The 19,282-nt window shown below is 40.3% G+C and overlaps 1 protein-coding gene across 3 annotated transcripts in view; it reads left to right on the top strand.

Annotated features, from left to right (window-relative positions):
• Nucleotides 1-15,034, top strand: part of bpgm (2,3-bisphosphoglycerate mutase) — a 36,591-nt gene extending 21,557 nt beyond the window's left edge. For 2 of the 3 annotated variants that reach the window (XM_060928156.1, XM_060928155.1), the window contains exon 3: nucleotides 7,369-7,869. In XM_060928156.1, the coding sequence (XP_060784139.1) occupies nucleotides 7,369-7,547 (179 nt within the window). In that variant the 3' untranslated portion in view covers nucleotides 7,548-7,869. Of the gene's footprint in view, nucleotides 1-7,368; nucleotides 7,870-14,962 lie in introns of those variants that run through there. The other variant, XM_060928159.1, reaches the window with a different exon arrangement.
• Nucleotides 15,035-19,282: the final 4,248 nt, after the last annotated feature.

Here is a 19,282-nt window from a genome sequence, read left to right on the forward strand (position 1 = left end):
TCCAACAAAATCATTTCCGCTTAGAATGTAAACAAACCGGCGAAATGACAGTAGCAATTTGTGAAAAATGCTATAATAATTCTTGAAAAATAATAAGATACATTCTTACTATCAAATACTTCTTATTCAAGTTTTTTTTTTTTTTTTTGGGGGGGGGGGGGGGGGGTTTCGAGTATTTTTTATATTTCGTCCTTGGTTGGTTCGGCAACACGCTCCACCATTTTGTTTTTCTCTAATGGTATATGAGCTGATAACCTAGTAGTAGAGTAGCCAATCAGAGTGCGCAATTGCTCATATCCAGTGAATGTGGATAGAATTAAAGTTGAATATACTGGGAATGAATGAACGAATGGGAAATGTATGGCAGTTGAATTTTAAAGATGTTCCTATTGAACCCAGATTAAGTTTTTACTTCCACACTGGTGATGAGTTTACAGCCTATTGACATTGAATGGAAATTGACTGCACTCATTTTCATATTTCGATGTTAAACGATATCAAACAAAAAGTTGGAAATGTATTCAAATGAAATGAATGGGAAGTTAGCCTCGTCATTGTTTTACGGAGTCCCAGTGAAACAGTGTTCAAAACTTCTTGAATAAACTATTCATTTTGCCATGCAGTTTTCATGGGTGCCTTTTGTAAATGGATTTTCAGTGATTTTTTTTATTTGACCTTCGATGACCTAGAAATTTAGTGATGTGGCCATTAGTGAAAGAGTTTGACACCCCTGCCCTAGACCTTGGTGCAGTGGAAAACTTGGAGCTTTACCTCTGAATATTACAAAGCTGACACTGGAGACTTCTTCATCGAATAAACATCGAATAAACTTCACCAGACAGAAAACTTCACAATGTCAACAATTATGTTTATCTTTATAAAATAGAAACACATTTACTAGGCATCTTGGGTGAAAATTCAATCCAAATTGCTTGAAACAGCTTTCATTGAATTCAGATTTGAATGCAGAACAACGTAGTTTTTACAGAATTAAAGTATGTTTATCCGTTCTTGATATATTACAAATCAAAGATTGAAAAAAGGCTTAATTTTTAGAAAAATGCCATAATATTCTGTATGAGGATCACGTGGTCCAAATTGGGCCTCATTAAGGAATGAGATCAAATGGGTTTTTTTTTTCTTTTCTATTTTTCAAAATATTTACATGGAAATTGGCAGGAAAATAGATGGTTGTATACTGAATACAAAGTTTGAAAAATTAGTAAAAACAAATTATTAAAATTAGTATTAATTATGCTAATTAGGTGAAACTGTTTAATTGGTACACAATAAAAAAGTAATAAAAGATTATCTCTAATACATTCTTTGTGCTCTGTAGGCTTTTGTATTTCTTAAAAGTAGGGCCTACTAGTGTTCATATGAAATAATATAAATTATTTCGATTAATATTCACAGCTTTCAAGGCAAACCTTGAAAAAAGTGTGAGCCACATCCAATAAGCCAGGGGTTTTCAGTGTGGGAGAGTCAGCCCCCCCTCGGAGAGCAAATAAACAACAGCCCCCCCCCCAATTTTTGTTGTTGCTATACTTAATGTTCCATTCGTATTTTAAAAAAATGGTTGTTGTACACATTTTTATTTTTTTATTTTTCACATTTTAAACATCTGTGCTTTTTAAAACATCTTGTTTTACACATTTTAAACATCTCATAGCATCGTTAGCTAGCACCTCTTGGCAGACAACACACTGTGGCAGTGGAGCATCTTCAGATCCAGTCCATGAAAATCCAAACTTTAAATAATCGTGGTCATACTTCCTTCTTTTTTCAGTCCCCCCAGGATTCCGCGGGCCTTTTTTGTGATTGTTGTGGGCTAAAATGTCTGATGTTGCGGGGGGTTCCCAAAAAAATTGCGATGAAAGTTGCGGTGTTTTTTAGATTTTTGTTGCGATTACATTGCGGGAGAAAGCGAAAGTTGCGAGAAATTGTTGCGATTTTCTCTTTTTGTGATTAAAATTGAGTGATATGTTAAATATTAAGTTATTACTGAAAAACTATTGATTAAAAAACAAAGACACTGAGAAATGGTCCTATAAACAACTTTACCAATATAAAAGATTACCAGGACTACAAAAATGCAGAAAAATAGGCTTTACTTATCCAAATGCACCTGTTTGTTCAAAAGTTAGTGCAGAGAACCTCACAGCACAACATGAAGTTACCTTAAAATATAATATAAATGCCTCAGCTTTCATGTAAGAAAAAAAAAAACTATTAATACTAGTACTGTGTGCAGGCAGTCTCTCCTGAAGACTAAATTAAACAATAATTATAAACTAATAAAATAAATGGCTCAGGCTTCATAGAAGAAAAAAAAACAATTTGAACAGAATCTCACAGTATGATGCTGAAGCTGCCTAAACAATGGAAAATAAAATACAATTTTGGCAAAAATGTTGGCATCCATTACTTTTTTGTATTAAGTAAAAAAAAATAAAAATAAAGTGCACACAGTCCTTCACTGTAAACATACACTTTCAGTAACAGAATTTAAGCCTACATAAACACTGACTCGCACATCATGCAATGTTGCCAGATACTGCTGACGTTTTCCAGTCCAAAATATGTTCAAAATCTGCCAAAATGCACTTAAAACCAATCTGGCAACACTGCGCGCATGCTGCTTCTCTTGAACGTAAACGCGGAAGTAAGGCGGAAGGTAGTTTGTCGACGTCACTTCAAGACGACGCCAACGATGGGTCAAATTTGCGGGAAAGTTGCGGTGATTGGATATAATTGTAACACCGCCCTGAATTCGCGGGGATTGGTTGAATTTGCGCTGAAGTTGCAAATCGCAACATCCTGGAGGCTCTGGGTTTTTTTGCTTGGCCCAAACTCTGTCTCCTCACTCACTGTAGCTTTAGGTACTAAAAATCGATCCATTTTGTCTCTGGTAAAGGCTCCTCACGTTGCGCCCCCCCGAAGAACTCTGGCGCCCCCCGGGGGGGGGCGCGCCCCACACTTTGAAAAGCCCTGCAATAAGCAATTCCAGTTAACTGAATTGAAATTGACACTTGTGTTTCTGACTCCGTTTTTTAAAATATCATTCCAACCACTAAGATCTCAATATTTTTAATCAAAACAACTACAGTTATATTTTAAAACGGTTATTTATTTGCATGAATCAGTTTGATTTGAAAAAATAAGTAGGCAAAGCTATGAAAACTCACTTTAAAGTCTCCTATGAATCATAACATCAAAACTAGCAGATGGAAAATTTTGCTGAATACTTCATCAGAAACAGAGAGAGCGAGAGAACATCCCTATAAAAGCTATCTGATTGATATTGGCGAGTAATCCAGTCGGAAACCGATCAGAAAAGGGAGCGAGAGCCTGACCACTTTCCCGTAACTCAAAAAGCACTGGCAGTTTCCTGACGTCCTGCGAGCAGAGAGTGAACTCTGTTCGTTACTCCCAAAGTACTGAACAGATCTTAACGAGATAATCTCTGCTTTCCAAATAAATTTATAAGCTTTTTAATGATCGTATTCCCGATAGCAAATATTCAAGAGTTAAGCAGTGACAGATTTGGAAACTTGGATGAGTATCTGCATGCACAATTTTCACAGCATGGCCAGCGAGCATCTGATTATGCCTACGTTTACTGTATACATGCATGAAAATCCCTCACCTTTCGGCGAAATTCGCCGTTTTGAAACCAAAATGGGTGACCTACGTGAATCGTGTAGATCCGATGAGAAAAAAAAATGGGGGGGGGGGGGGGGGTTGATATTGACCCAAAGGGCAAGGAGGTCGCTTCGCACCCATAGACAGTCCGTGCCAGTTTGCGCCTCCTCCTCCTGCTTTGATATTGACGCCATAGCGACGAGTACATCTCGCTGCGAAGGGCAAGCAGCATCATTTCGCGCCTCTTCTCCTGCTGGCCAGAGCATGCACACATCAGTCAGAGTGCAGATCAGACCGCTGGAAGCTGGATTGAGTCATCGGACTGAATTTCCTACTTTTTTCAAACTTTCCTGATTTGCCATCAAAACAAACAAAACTTCCGGCTTGATTACGTCAGCATTCGAAAGAGGGCGCGCGCGTCTTTTGACAATCCCTGTGTCCGAAATTGCTCGCTACTCACTATAGAGGGATTTCACTGAAGTCACCCGAAACCAGAAGTAAACAGACCCTGCGCCATTTTGGAAGACCAACAAACTCGTGATTAGGGGGAAATAACGGCAGCGGTATGTGAACCCACGAGAATAAAGTGGAGTGGCAAACGACTTAAACAAATCTGAGCTGTTTTATTTATGATTTATTGGCCCAACAGTAGACTTGAAAGAAACCTGTGTGAGGCTTGGCAAAAAACTGTGGATATAATGGATAAGTCTGTGCATGATCTGCGGACACTTTGAGGTAAGCAAACGCAAGAAATTCAGATTTAAAACATGCTAAATTGGCCCCAAGTTGAAAACTGTATGAGGAGCAAGCCTTCCAGACTTCTACAATTTAATAATAATAATAATAGTAATAATAATAATTTAGGATGGTTTGGGGCTTGCTCTCCCTCCTATTATATAAATAAAGCATAGTTGTTGTGTAGGCATATATCATAAATACATATGTATAATTTGGATAAATTAACCTAAATTATGGATACCTTAATAGTAACAAAAAGTATTAATTTTTCAACTGAAAAGATATATTATTAAAAGATAAATATCAACAAGATTACCTTGGCCATAACTATGTGTAGGTTATTCTTAATAACAGCTGTAATATCACGAACCAAGCCACTAACAACATAATTGTAAGCCTGTAGCCCTTTGTAGGCTTTCAAGTCATCAGCAGTGTAGGCACTGGGTGTAAACAACAAATAGTTTACAATGTCTGGGTAGCAAACAGATGGCAGAATTGGTGTCAGGTCCTCCTTATGTTTCCATTCTCCCTTGCCGCGAGTCTTATCATATGGGTCAAACCCATCAATCACAGCCAGTTTCTCCACATACCGTGCCCTTTCTGCAGCTGGTAATGTACTCACATAACCAGAATTATCATCCATCGTGTCACTTTACTCTCGCTCGTACTTTGTTTTATATTGTGAGTGCATGTACTTGGTCTTCCAATATGGCACCTAACAAAATCTCGCGGCGCGGTGACGTCATGCGGTAGCCCTCTATAGGGCACTGTATAGTGGAGACGCCATTTTGTAGTGCTGTCCGTGCTGAAAGAAATCAAATTAAAAGTCTCAAATTTGATTTAATAAAAGACAGCAGCAAAGAAGAAAGTATTCAGCCTTGATTTAAAAAGAACTGAAAGCTGCAGGTACTTCCATATCTTGGCAGGCTGAGTGGTATGCTGGGGCACCTCTTGCCAGCAGACCAGGATATCCAGAGGGAACTTGTGCGGTTCAGTGTTGACCTGACCATCCCCAGCTTCAAGGAGGGAGAGAGCATCGTGGAGTGGTGGGGTCATGTCTTCGACAAACCAGACAAGTACCCCTCCCTGGGTGCACTGGTTAAGTGTTGCCTCTCCATCTTTCATGGACCTAGAGTCGAGTCCTCATTTAGTCTGATGAATGATGTAATTGATCAAAGGAGTGGCAACATGAATGTGGAAACATTTAATGCAATACAGACGCTCAAGTACACGCTGATGTCCAGGGGGAAGACAGCTATGCAGCTCTTTAGAAGGGAGGACGTGAAGTTTGGGGAAGTGGACAGAACATTGTGCAAGAACATTAACTCTGCAGCAGCCACATACAAACACCAGCAGAGGGTGAACAAGGAGGAAAAGCAGCAGAGCAAGTATGGCTCTCAAGCAACTTGCAGTGCTCAGCAGGCCAAGAAACCGACTGCTGAAGGAGAGAAGCGGGCAAGGCTGAAACATGTGGCAACTCGGCGAAAGCGGGCCATGGAGACACTGGTGGTCCAGGCAAATAAAAGGAAAAAATGATCACTATTCCTTGTGTGTTCTCCACTTTCTTCGTTCTGTTATTCGCATTTTTTTCCAGGGCATAATTTCACTATAACTACATGTATTTGTACTGTATGTCCTTGTGCAAATGTCAGTACAGTATACTTAGTAAGGAGGCTATAATATTTATTCTGGGGGAGGACCCCTCAAACAAAATAAAACAACACCAGAGGCCACGTCACCACTCGCGCACCCTTCTCACCTTTTTCACCCCTGACCCGTTTTCATGCCTGTGTATATATTAGCCTGATCTTATTGTTGTACATCAGCTATACAAGTCTCTCCAAATTGGCTGTTACTATAGAAACGATAACCCATTACAATTCCTCAATTATGTTACAGTGGATTAATATACACTTGTGATTTACCTTGTAGCCTAAGCCAGCACTACTGTCGGAGCTGCTGTTATAGAACATTAAACAACGCCTTCTAACCAATCAGATGCAAGAATTGGCATAATCACAAGTAAATATCTCAGAAATATACTCAGCAAAAATAAAAACTTGACACTCATTATTTTTCAAATAGTGTTTAGAAACTTTTCTTGAAAGAGTTCTTGTTGTGATTATGGTTAAATGCATTGTCAAGGGCATTACGTCACACATTCATTCTACTGGTCGGGCCTACGTAGCACGTGTGAAAGCACTGCACGCTAAAATCACGTTTCCACGTGACACAAGTGACGTGACCTATTGATACACGTGCAATTGATCTCACGGTAGCAGAGTAGAGTGTCATCTCAGAAAAACAAGGTTTTATGGTTAATTATTCGTTAATTTGCAATGCCACGACTATCAAACATTCAGCGTGAACGTGCCATTGGCATGCTGAATACGGGAACATCCGTCACTGACGTTGCGAGGGTTATGGGATGCAGTCGACAGACCATCCATAATCTCCAGACACGTCTCCATCAAACTGGCACCACAGCCGACCGTAAGGAACCCTCCACAGTACTTGCAGGAGCTTGGTGCAATGTTGGTACAAATATGGCGGCGCATTCCCCAAGCTGTGTTCAGACGCATCATCCAATCCATGAGGAGACGTTGTATCGCAGTTGTGAACGCCCATGGAGGACACACCCGATATTGACATGATTTCAAAAACTCACAGTTTTTGATCATGGACATTGTCGTCGCATTTCCGGTGGAACCGATTCCATGACAAACATGATCTGTATGCTATAGCATCTTTAATGACAAGATAATTGAATGCAATCGTTATTTCAAACCTATTTTCCAAAATGTTCAAATTATTGACTTTGAAACGAGTGTAAAGTTTTTATTTTTGTTGAGTATATATCCATTCACATTCTAGGTCTGGAAATGATCATCAAATTGAAAATGTATCCAGGTTTAATATTCTCAGGGTAAAACTGTCTCTCTGACTGAGTACCCTTTCAATACCTTGGTCATTATTTCATTACAGGTATATCTGATACCGACATTGCGGATGTTACTCTACCCACCGGAGTACCAGTTCTGCTGGAGCTGGATGAAAATCTCCGGCCAGTGAAGCCTCGAGAGCTGCTGGGAGATCAGGCCAAGATTCAGGCAGCCATCAAAAAGGTGGAGGATCAGGGAAAAGTTGCTGGGGGAAATAAATAAAAAAAAGTTGGTGGTTTTTAAAATTTAATATGGCGATACATTTGAGAGAAATGCCGTCATAGCAAGTTCTTATTTATAATGATGCACTGAACAGGAGAATAGTTACACTCTATTGTACACTTTTGTCTGTATAGTTACTGGTTTTAGATTTGGTTTTTGATGATCAACAGCTGTTTCAAACAGGCTGATAAAAACAGGCACTTGTTTACTTGGACAGGACAAATAGGCTGATGTTATTTTTCGTTTTGGGTAAACTATTAAGAGAAAAGTGAATTATGGTGGATTTATATACTGTATAGATATAGTAATAAGCCTGTGCTTAAAGGAGTACGCCACCCCCAGGTGAAATTGTCAGTCCCTGCAGTCCCTAGAGTTGGATGAGTGAGCCAAAGCGTTTTGTAGCCGACCCAGCCATTGCCCTGATCTAGAAACGCCCCGGTTAGCTTTAGCTTAGCGTAGTTGCTGTAATCCAGCGTGTCCAGCTAGCATTGTCGTTGCAAAAGTGAATCAAATAACTCAAGATTTTTTTATAGTTATTTCTCATGACCTGTACATTCACATCGAGTACACATATCAATGCAAATTAACACGAAGGGATTTACTAGACCAATTTATATCTGGAACTATTTTCGGCCACAGCACAGGCAAAGCACCGCTGCAGGCGCAAAGACACCACGCAGCACCACAACTTAGTAGTCACGCTGGTGTATTGACGGAAGTTGAGGGTTTTCAGGTGCTGTGTGGTGTCTTTGCGCCTGCAGCGGTGCTTTGCCTGTGCTGTGGCCGAAAATAGTTCCAGATATAAATTGGTCTAGTAAATCCCTTCGTGTTAATTTGCATTGATATGTGTACTCGATGTGAATGTACAGGTCATGAGAAATAATTATAAAAAAATCTTGAGTTATTTGATTCACTTTTGCAACGACAATGCTAGCTGGACACGCTGGATTACAGCGACTATGCTAAGCTAAAGCTAACTGGGGCATTTCTAGATCAGGGCAATGGCTGGGTCGGCTACAAAACGCTTTGGCTCACTCATCCAACTCTAGGGACTGCAGGGACTGACTCAATTTCACTTGGGGGTGGCGTACTCCTTTAACTATGATGTTGGGTTTTTTTTTTTTTTTGAGATTACTGGTCTAACTGGTCTGAACCGAAAGACTAGGTGTGCATTTTGTTTTAATTAAATTAAGTAAAGGAGAGTCCAGGATCCACCCATGTTTACATAATTTGCTTTTGTGTGAATGTTAGTAAATTCAGATTCAGTGATGTGGAAATTATTTTAATAGTTCATGCACTTAAATACAAAATGTACCTCAACGTGACTACTAGCCGGATAGATATTTACAAATAGTGGAACTGTGCCTTTTGTACTCCGATGGGCCGTGATGTCAGATTTTCCTTTCTTTAGAGCCGTTGCCAGACTTTTTGCCAAGACGAGAGTAATAAGCTCAAACTATATACGGTGTATAAGGAATAAAACACAACGGGGCATTCTGCTGTAGGAAAATAATCAACAACAGGGTTGAGCGATCTGACCAGACTGACATCCCAAAGTGTGTTTTTATTCTGATTATGTCACAGAAATTTGCCAACATTGACAATTTTTCTGTTTATTATAAAAAGACACATTGGACTTTTTGTCCAATTATAGTAATATTTGATGTTTTAATGTTATCAATTTATAACATTGATAAATTCTCTCTCTCTCTCTGTATGAGTTAAGACATATAAGACAGAAAAGGTCTCCATGAGGACTTTCACATGTCAGAAAACTTGGTTCTCACCAAGTTTTTTTTTTTTTTTTTTTTTTTTTTTTAATTCTGGAATTAATTTGAATTGTGGCTTTGTTTTTCTGAGTTTGTGCTTTTGTCTAAAGAAAGTGTCTCTGCTAGGATTGTTTTTAAAATTTTTGTGTTTAGCTTGAGGGTGTGTTACGGAGCCACACGCTGTCCAAAAGTATGTGGACACCTGTCTGTCACTCCCATATGTACTTGTTGAACATCCTATTCCAAAACCATGGGTATTAATATGGAAATGTTCCGCCTTTAACCTCCACTCTTCTGAGAAGCATGGCTGTGGAGATTTGCCCAGTCAGCCACAAGAGCATTAGTGAGGTCAGGCACTGATGTCAGGTGAAGAGGCCTGGGGCTCAGATGGTGTTCCAGTTCATCCCAAAGGTGTTCAGTGGGGTTGAGGTCAGGTCTCTGTGCATGCAACTTGAGTTCTTCAACTCCAAACCATGTCTTCATGGAGCTCGCTTTGTGCGTAGGGGCATTGGACTCTTAGCTCCAGTGAAAGCAAATTGTAATACTACAGCATACAAAGACATCTGAGAAAATCGTGCCTCCAACATTTTTTTTAAGCAACTTTTTGAGGAAGGACCACATATGGGTGTGATAGTCAGGTGTCCACATACTTTTGGATATGTAGCGTATTAAAACGTATTGCTTTTAAGACACATGAGAAAGGAACCAAATCTTGGGGACAGTCTTATTAATTGGATAAATCAAAATTGACACGAGAGCAGAAATAGTGTGTGCATACATTACAATTTTATGACCTTGATTTTAAAATCTTGTTGCCACAATAATTCCTGTGCATGATTCATTAGAGTAGGACACCTTCTTCCATTGATCCTTGGTCCAGTTCTGATGCTCACGTGCCCATTGTAAGTGCGTTTGGCAGTGGACAGGGGTCAGCATGGGCACTCTGAAAAGTCTGCAGCGATGCAGCCAACTGTCATGCACTGTGTTCTGACACTTTTTTGTATTATAGCCAGCATTAACTTTTTCAGCAATTTGTTGGATTGAACAAGATGTACTAGCCTTCACTAAAGACCTCCTGTAAAATGTTTTGACCATATTCAAAAGTCTAATGGTGGCACCATGAGGTTCTTTTTTTTTTTTTTTTTTTTTTGCCAAAAAACGCTTATTTTATGTTTTCGCGTAAGGTTTGAATCACAATGTTGGACTCCATTTATTGATTTCTTGTGAGCCAGAGATGATGTTAAGAACCTTTGCAAGGGATCGAGAAGCGTTAATGTGATTCATAATACATTTGTCTTGTGTAAAAGTAGCTGAACAATGATTCAATGAACAGCTAAAACTCAAACTGTGCTTGATAATATATTTAGAATATGTACTAAAAATGTGTATCTAAGATATTTGGTATACTCTATAAGGTGCCATAATGTTTCATGAAAAGTGATCGAAATTTTGTCGTAAAATAGCAGCTTTTTCCATAACTTTGAGCTCCTGGTGCCACCATTAAACTTTTGAATTTTGTCAAAATATTTCACCCAGTGTGTTTTCTTACCAAAAGGAACATAAAAACAAAAATGCATCATGATCGGAGGAACTTTTCATTTTTAGGGGGCAAATGATGCACCCTATAAATCATCTTTACACAGAGGGGCATATTCTGGCTTGGAGGGGTATAGTCTGGCCTAGGCTATTTTACACCTTGGGTATAGTTTGGCCTAGGACAGTTTATCCCCTGGGGTATACTCTGGCCTGGGCCAAACTATACCCGGGTTTAATCTGGGCAGGGGTTAATTTGGCCTGCTACACCGAGAACACCCCACAAAATGTGCCATTCTGGAGATGCTCAGACCCAGTCATCTAGCACTCTCAATTTAGCCCTTGTCAGAGTCGCTCAGATCCTTACACTTGCATGTTTTTCTTGCTTCCAACATATCAACTTCAAGAACTGACTGTTCTATTGCTGCCTAATACTGTATATCCCACCCCTTGCTGAGTGCCATTGTAATGAGATAATTAAGTTATTCCATGAAATTGAGTCGTACACGAGCTGATAGCTGAAGAGGCGCAGAGTTGGCTATAAGCCATGTACGACGAGATTGAGTGGGTGGAATAACGGTTTTATTCGATCCGCATTCACTGGATTTTGAGAAACGGAGCATTTTTATTTTTTACAAATTTGATAAATAAAGAGGGCGGCACGGTGGTGTAGTGGTTAGCGCTGTCGCCTCACAGCAAGAAGGTCAGGGTTCAAGCCCCGTGGCCGGCGAGGGCCTTTCTGTGCAGAGTTTGCATGTTCTCCCCGTGTCTGCGTGGGTTTCCTCCGGGTGCTCCGGTTTCCCCCACAGTCCAAAGACATGCAGGTTAGGTTAACTGGTGACTCTAAATTGAGCGTAGGTGTGAATGTGAGTGTGAATGGTTGTCTGTGTCTATGTGTCAGCCCTGTGATGACCTGGCGACTTGTCCAGGGTGTACCCCGCCTTTCGCCCGTAGTCAGCTGGGATAGGCTCCAGCTCGCCTGCGACCCTGTAGAACAGGATAAAGCGGCTAGAGATAATGAGATGAGATAAATGAAGACCTTTGACAAAAGTCTGACAAAATAATTTCCGCTTAGAATGTAAACAAACCGGCGAAATGACAGTAGCAATTTGTGGAAAATGCTATAATAATTCTTGAAAAATAATAAAATACGTTCTTACCATCAAATACTTTTATTCCATATTTTCAGGAGTTTTTATTTTGTCCTCAGTTGGTTCAGCAACACGCGCCACCATTTTGTTTTTCTCTACTCATGGTATATGAGCTGATAGCCTAGTAGTAGAGTAGCCAATCAGAGTGTATGATTGCTCATATCCAGTGAATGTGGATAGAATAATGAGTATTCTTCACTTCACCGGTCAGTGGTTTTAATGTTATGGCCGATTGGTTTTTCTACTGTTGCTTGGTGCTCATCCGTACAAGTCTTTCTACATAATCTTGGCAACAAGTCTGACAACAGCTCAAAACTGAGAAATCTGGTATCGTGTTAATTCAACAATCCACTCCAGCTAACTCAATAAACCATTATGAAGAATGAAGTCCTGTACTTTTTTAGATTAAGCAACTGACTGTTTCTGTTTTAATCAGAAACAGAAGATTTAAAATGTTTTTCCGGCTTTTGAAACAATGACTGTCTTGTGTTCGTTTGTGTTGAGTTTTGAGAGCTATGCTCTGCACTGTGAAAGTGGAAACCACACTGTTTTAGTTACTGAGAATTCTTGCACCTTATATTAGCTAGTAGATACATACTTATAGTAATCTCTTGTTTTGTTTGTTTTATTTATTAGAGTGTATTTGGCGTTTTAATATAATATATATTTTTGCTTCCTCTAACTTGAACTGAAGGTGAGGTGTCCGAGATGCCTGAAAGCCGAGCAGTACACAGATTAGACACAGCGTTTAAAGTGCATATCACGGGTAAATTCAGGCGCAAGATCAATGTAATTCTCCTATTTTATATCAAACTTTGGTCAAATATCTGTCTCACATTTTGCATTTTGTGCAATTTTTTTTACCTTGCGCAATACCAGAAAAATTCAGTTGAAATCAAGCCATTGGTCCGCCTCTGAAAAAACTTGGCATTTGGATTTCCCGGGAAACATTGATTTTCGTGACGTCACATGCGGGACACCTCCCTCTGAATCCTACGTCAGCGCTGGTTTGTTTATGAGAAAACGACCTGGTGGTTTTCTGCAAATTTCTTCAATGTTATCACGTAATTATTAAAATGGTTAACAGATGTATCATAGGAGGGTGTAGCAACATTACATTCTTCATCCAAAGGTGAAGTAACATTGTGCTCCGGTGACAATTCCATATTTCAATGCAAAATTGCTAGCTGCTAAACTTGGTCTACACAGGCTGTGCACTGAAACCGTGCAAGCTCTCGCAGCCTGCTGGCGCTTCCGCAGGTGACGTCACGAATCTGGCTCCAGACTCCCTTGGGATTTTTCCAGACGCGTTTTTTTTTTTTTTCTGCTGTAGGCAGATGGCCTTGTGCAAAATTGCCCTTCTGGATGAGTGTGTAAATCAGACCTGGGCATTTTATGGCCCGCGGGCCGCATCCGGCCCTTTGGTTCGTTCTGACCGGCCCGCGTAAGGTAAATTAGAAATTACAAAATAAACGTATTTTCTAATTTTACCTCATGCATGGACTGAATGTGCATTGCTTTTATTTTGAAGTTGTGTTCAACAAAAACGCAATGCACGCGACATGAGCATGACATGAAATCCCACGAAACCTAATCCCGCGATAACTACTTCCGTAATTTGTCCAGACCAACCACAAACTTGTACGTCATCCTTCAAACAGTCCAGCCAATCACATAGTGTGACGTCACTAGCAGGCGCCGGAGCCCGAGCCGATCTGTAGATCTGATACCTACACCGAATCGACGTTGTTGCGAGCAGGTCACAAGAAGACTTTAGTCCCCAAAATGTCCGCAAAAAGAAGAAAGGTAGATGCCAAATGCAGGGCTTTCAACAAAGCATGGACTGCTAAGTATTTATTTACTGAAGTCAGAGATGAAGCCGTGTGTTTAGTTTGCGGAGAGCAGATCGCAGTGTTCAAAGACTACAATTTGAGTCGGCATTACCAAATGAAAAACACCAAATGAGGTGATTAGACTACAAATGTGGACATCATTATTATAATATGATGTATCTTGCTTGATATTTGGAGTAGAAAGACAATATTGTGATGTCTTTATTGTGTTTTGGGGTGAATGTGACTGAAAAAATGGTACAAACGTTCACATTTTGTTAACCATTGTTTTGGGAAATTTGATTGAATAAATGACTTTTTTTTTTTTTTGTAAGGCAACCTCGTTTTTTTCCATACTCTTACCAGTCTTGGCAGCTTGTAAAAACAATGTTATTTACTGCTTTATATAAAGAAATACAATTAATATTATGCAGAATTTAGTTCAGCCTTTTGGTCCGGCCCTCCACAAAATTTTCTGTTTTTCATGTGGCCCCATGGAAAAAATAATTGCCCACCCCTGGTGTAAAGGGACATTCTTTCATATTTAAAAAAAACGAATTTGGTCCAGGATATGCACTTTAACCTCATGTTTGTTTTAAATTGAATAGATCGTTACAGACTTTGTGACGCTCTGTCTGTGTTTTGTGTCTCTGTAGTCTTCTTGTTGCAGATCACTATACTGTGTGAATTTTACTCTGAGGATGTTTTTTTCTTTTCTCCCAAATGGCATTACAACTCGTGTTTACTACACCTCTAAAAGTGATGTATGAAGCTTGGTTTTTCTGTTAAATTAAAATATAAGCATGCATTTATGTCAAGGTGGTTGTTGTTTTGTTTTAAATACATCTGAATGTCTAATGTCTATTGTTCTGTACTGAACTGTGGTGTGATCTCATGGGCTTCCATCGAATTAATAATCTCGTTTTAAAAAAAAAAAAAGGAAAGGAATTTACTTAATTATGTAATTTTGTAAATGGAAAATCCAACTTGAATAAAGCTAATTGTCCCAAACGTGTGCGTACCAGATCTATGATAATATAGAAATCATTACCAGAAGGAGGTGCTGTTTTGCTCTAATGTGCCATGAAAATATTTCTCCACTGAAATGTGAATTTGATATGTTTTCACAGAAAGCATTTCCAGCACATTGAATATGACATTCTGTGTACAACAGCGAGCTGTATATCACGTATTTGTTTTACTTGGCCTGTACTGTAATGGCTGTGATTCATCATGTCAGGTGAGTTTATTCTCACATGGACGTGAACCATGTTCAATGAGATGATGTGTAAATCCCGCAGCGTTTTACTGTTCTGTTTTTCTCTTCATATTACTCTCCACGGCTAGACGTTTATCACATCCAGCCTTGTTTTTGCAAAGAATTATTAGGCTTATTAAAAATGGGTCTTTCAACTGGATACAGCACCCTCCCAAACATGTGATTTTGCATGTCATGTATCAGTTGGAAGGGTTGCCGGATTCAGAAACAGCCCTGTGGATTGGTAAGAGAGACGTCTAGTAGCACAGACTCCCTGTAAGTGTTGTCCTTAGACTTGCATTCATATCATACTTGTCAATAAATAAATGCAATTTCTTTTGAAACGTCATCATCTTTCGGCTGCTCCCGTCAGGGGTCGCCACAGTGGATCTCTTCCACATATTAGATTAGATAAAACTTTATTGATCCCTTTGGGAGGGTTCCCTCAGGGAAATTAAGATCCCAGCAGCATCATTACAGATAAACAGAGAAAAGAAATAGAGAGAACTTCTAGATAAATTAAGTATTTATTAGGGTGCATCAGTTTCCCTCACTTCCATAAAATCTGATGCATTTTTGTTTGGGTGTTCCTTTTCACCAATAAAGACATCCTGTAAAATTTTTTGACCATATTCAAAAGTCTAACGGTGGCACCATGAGGTTCATTTTTTGCCAAAAAACGCTTATTTTATGTTTTCGCGCAAGGTTTGAATCACAATGTTGGACTCCATTTACTGATTTCTTGTGAGCCAGAGATCATGTTAAGAACCTTTGCAAGGGATTGAGAAGCATTAATGTGATTCATAATACATTTGCATTGTTTAAAAGTAGTTGAACAATGATTCAATGAACAGCTAAAACTCAAACTGTGCTTGATAATATATTTAGAATATGTACTAAAAATGTGTATCTAAGATATTTGGTATACTCTATAAGGTGCCATAATGTTTCATGAAAAGTGATCGAAATTTTGTCATTAAATAGCAGCTTTTTCCATAACTTTGAGCTCCTGGTGCCACCATTACACTTTTGAATTTTGTCAAAATATTTCACCCAGTGTGTTTTCTTACCAAAAGGAACATAAAAACAAAAATGCATCATGATCGGAGGAACTTTTCATTTTTAGGGGGCAAATGATGCACCCTAGTATTTTATATATACAAATATAAAAAAAAATAAGATATGGGGAAGAGGGGAAGGAGGGGGGGAAAAAAGGTGGGGAGAAGGGGGGGGCGGTAGGAGAGATATTGCACTTTATATTGCACATTGTCTGGTATTGCTTATTGTTAGGCTAGGCTACTGCTCCTTCCCGTCCTCTGTCCTCCTGTTACCCCTGCTCCCCCCCCCAGAGAGGAGTTGTACAGTCTGATGGCGTGAGGGACAAAGGAGTTTTTGAGTCTGTTCGTCCTGCACTTGGGAAGGAGCATTCTGTCACTGAACAGGCTCCTCTGGTTGCTGATGTCGGTGTGCAGAGGGTGACTGGCATCCTCCATGATGTTCAATAGTTTGTCCATAGACCTCTTCTCTGCCACCGTCACCAGAGAGTCCAGCTTCACGCCGACCACAGAGCCGGCCCACCTGATCAGTTTGTCCAGCCTGGATGTGTCCTTCTTGGATATGCTGCCCCCCCCAGCACACCATGGTGTAAAACAGGACACTGGCGACCACAGACTGATAGAACATCTGCAGGAGTTTCCTGCAGATGTTAAAGGACCGCATCCTCCTAAGGAAGTATAGCCTGCTCTGTCCCTTCCTGTATAGGTGTTTGGTGTTGCAAGTCCAGTCCAGCTTGCTGTCCAGCCACAGCCCGAGGTACTTGTAGGAATCCACAGCCTCCACCTCGACTCCCTCGATCAGAACCTTGGTCTGGACCTCCCAAAGTCAATGACCAGCTCCTTGGTCTTCGAGGTGTTGAGCTGCAGATGGTTCCTGTTGCACTACACAGCAAAGTCCCTCACCAGGCTCCTATAGGCCTACTCCTCCTCTCTGTCGTCACTGATACACCCAATGATGGCTGTGTCATCGGCAAACTTCTGAATGTGACACAGCTCTGAGTTGGAGCAGAAGTCCGCGGTGTACAGGGTGAAGAGAAGAGGGGCCAGCACCGTGCCCTGGGGTGCTCTGGTGCTGCTAATCAGTGTCAGACGTGATGTCCTTCAGCCTGACATACTGCGGCCTGTCAGTGAGGTAGCTGGAGATCCAGGTGACCAGGCAGGGGTCCACTCGCCTCCTGTTCAGTTTGTCCTGAAGCAATAGGGGCTAGATGGTGAAGTCCAAGAAGAGGATCCTCACTGTGCCATTTCCCTTATCCAGATGCGAGTGGGCTCAGTGTAGCAGGTAGAAGATGACTTCTTCCACACTGACACCTACCCGGTACGCAAACTGCAGACAGTCCTGGGCATGTTGTACCTGGGGTCTGAGGAGGCTGAGGAAGAGCCGCTCCAACGTCATCAGATGTGAAGTGAGTGCCACCGGTCGGAAGTCGTTCAGCTCACTGGGCCGATTCTTTTTGGGAACTGGAACGATACATGACATATTTGATTTGCCATAGTTTTTACATCGAATGCCCTTCCTGATGCAACCCTTCCTGATCTATTGGGGATAAGTATGGGATAATATGCACTGGCTTGTACAAAACCAGTGGCTGGGTATTTTATTTAATCTGCATGTCTTTGGACTGTGGGGGAAACCGGAGCACCCAGAGGAAACCCACACAGACATTGGGAGAACGTGCAAGCTCCACACACAAAGGCCTCCGTCGGCCGCTGGGCTTGAACCCAGAACCTTTTTGGTGTGAGGCAACGGTGCTAACTGCTACACCGCCACCATCCTGGCCTAGAACACAATAGGAAGGAAGTAGTCAGTGATGTGGCAGTGTGATGCAGCTCACACAATGATTTATATATGGGTGGATGCTGTAACAGGGAGTCAAAAGAGAAGCCAAAATGTCCTGAGGTTTTCGTTCCAACCAAGCAGGAGCCACAATTAAGAGTTGAGTGAAGGCCAGGATCAACTGATCAAACCGGTGGAATCAGGGCGGCTCCTGTTTGGCTGGAATGAAAACCTACAACAACACCAGATGCTTCCAGATCAAATTGGACAATTCTGTTTTACGGTATGGAGAGGAAGTACCAGTATGGGTGCCCAAGTGGCTTAATGTCACTCTGTGTTAAGATTGATATCATTAGCTATCTGTACCAGTAGGGTCCAAGATTCTGAGACCACACTGGAAATAAACAAAAGGTTTTAGAATTTTTAAATGTTTAAAACAAAGGAAGTAGCTGTTCAATATCTTGAATATTTAATATTCAAGATTCTGCACTATTTTGAGGTCCCTATTGAGATGGAAACAAATTTGAGATACTGACCATGTTAACTACTTTGTACGAGATCAGATTTTCCTCATGCCTAATATCTTCTACTGAAGTATCTGTTCAGATGATCTAAAGGATTTGATCAATAATGGTTTTGCAGGAGTTCATCTCAGCTTGTGTGCACACGGTCATTAAAGTATAAAGGGGACATAATGAATACTAATAAACTATGTAATTCATGTCAATGTTTCAAAGATTCTACTTTTCCTTCAGGTTGCTGTCAATAATACAACTTGCAATGAAAATTTGTTGTAAATTAGAAATGAATGCAAAAAACAGGATTTTGGAAAAACCAAGATCATGTCTGAAGTTCTAGATACTGATATTGCACCCTGCCATTTTTGGAGTTCCCCTGAACTATCTTGAGTTTGGTACACAGAAATTAAATTAAATATTTTATCATTTGCCTCTCGGATTGCCCATAGATGTATCCTCTTACATTGGAAGTTGCCCAAGCCTCCAGCAGAACATGCTTGGCAAACTGATCTAATGTCATTCCTTAAACTGGAAAAGATCAAATTTTCTCTTGGAGGGTCGACAGAAGTTTTACATTCCATGGCAGCCTTTCCTCTCCTATTTTGATAAAATATCTACAGCTCCTACCACTTAGGTAGGAACATTTTCCATTACTTTTTGTATCCAACTGAACATTCACACTAGAAGAATTAATTAAACCTTTCTGGTTTCTTAATTATATATGCTGATTACAGTATATGCTTTGACACTTTGCATGCTTTGACACATTAATTCATAAAATTGGACCAACTTGGCTTGGGAGGTGAATGGGTTTTCATTTTTGGTGGTGGGTTTTTTTGTTT

The sequence above is a fragment of the Neoarius graeffei genome, chromosome 8 (genome assembly GCF_027579695.1).
Source record: "Neoarius graeffei isolate fNeoGra1 chromosome 8, fNeoGra1.pri, whole genome shotgun sequence".
Classification (NCBI taxonomy): domain Eukaryota; kingdom Metazoa; phylum Chordata; class Actinopteri; order Siluriformes; family Ariidae; genus Neoarius; species Neoarius graeffei.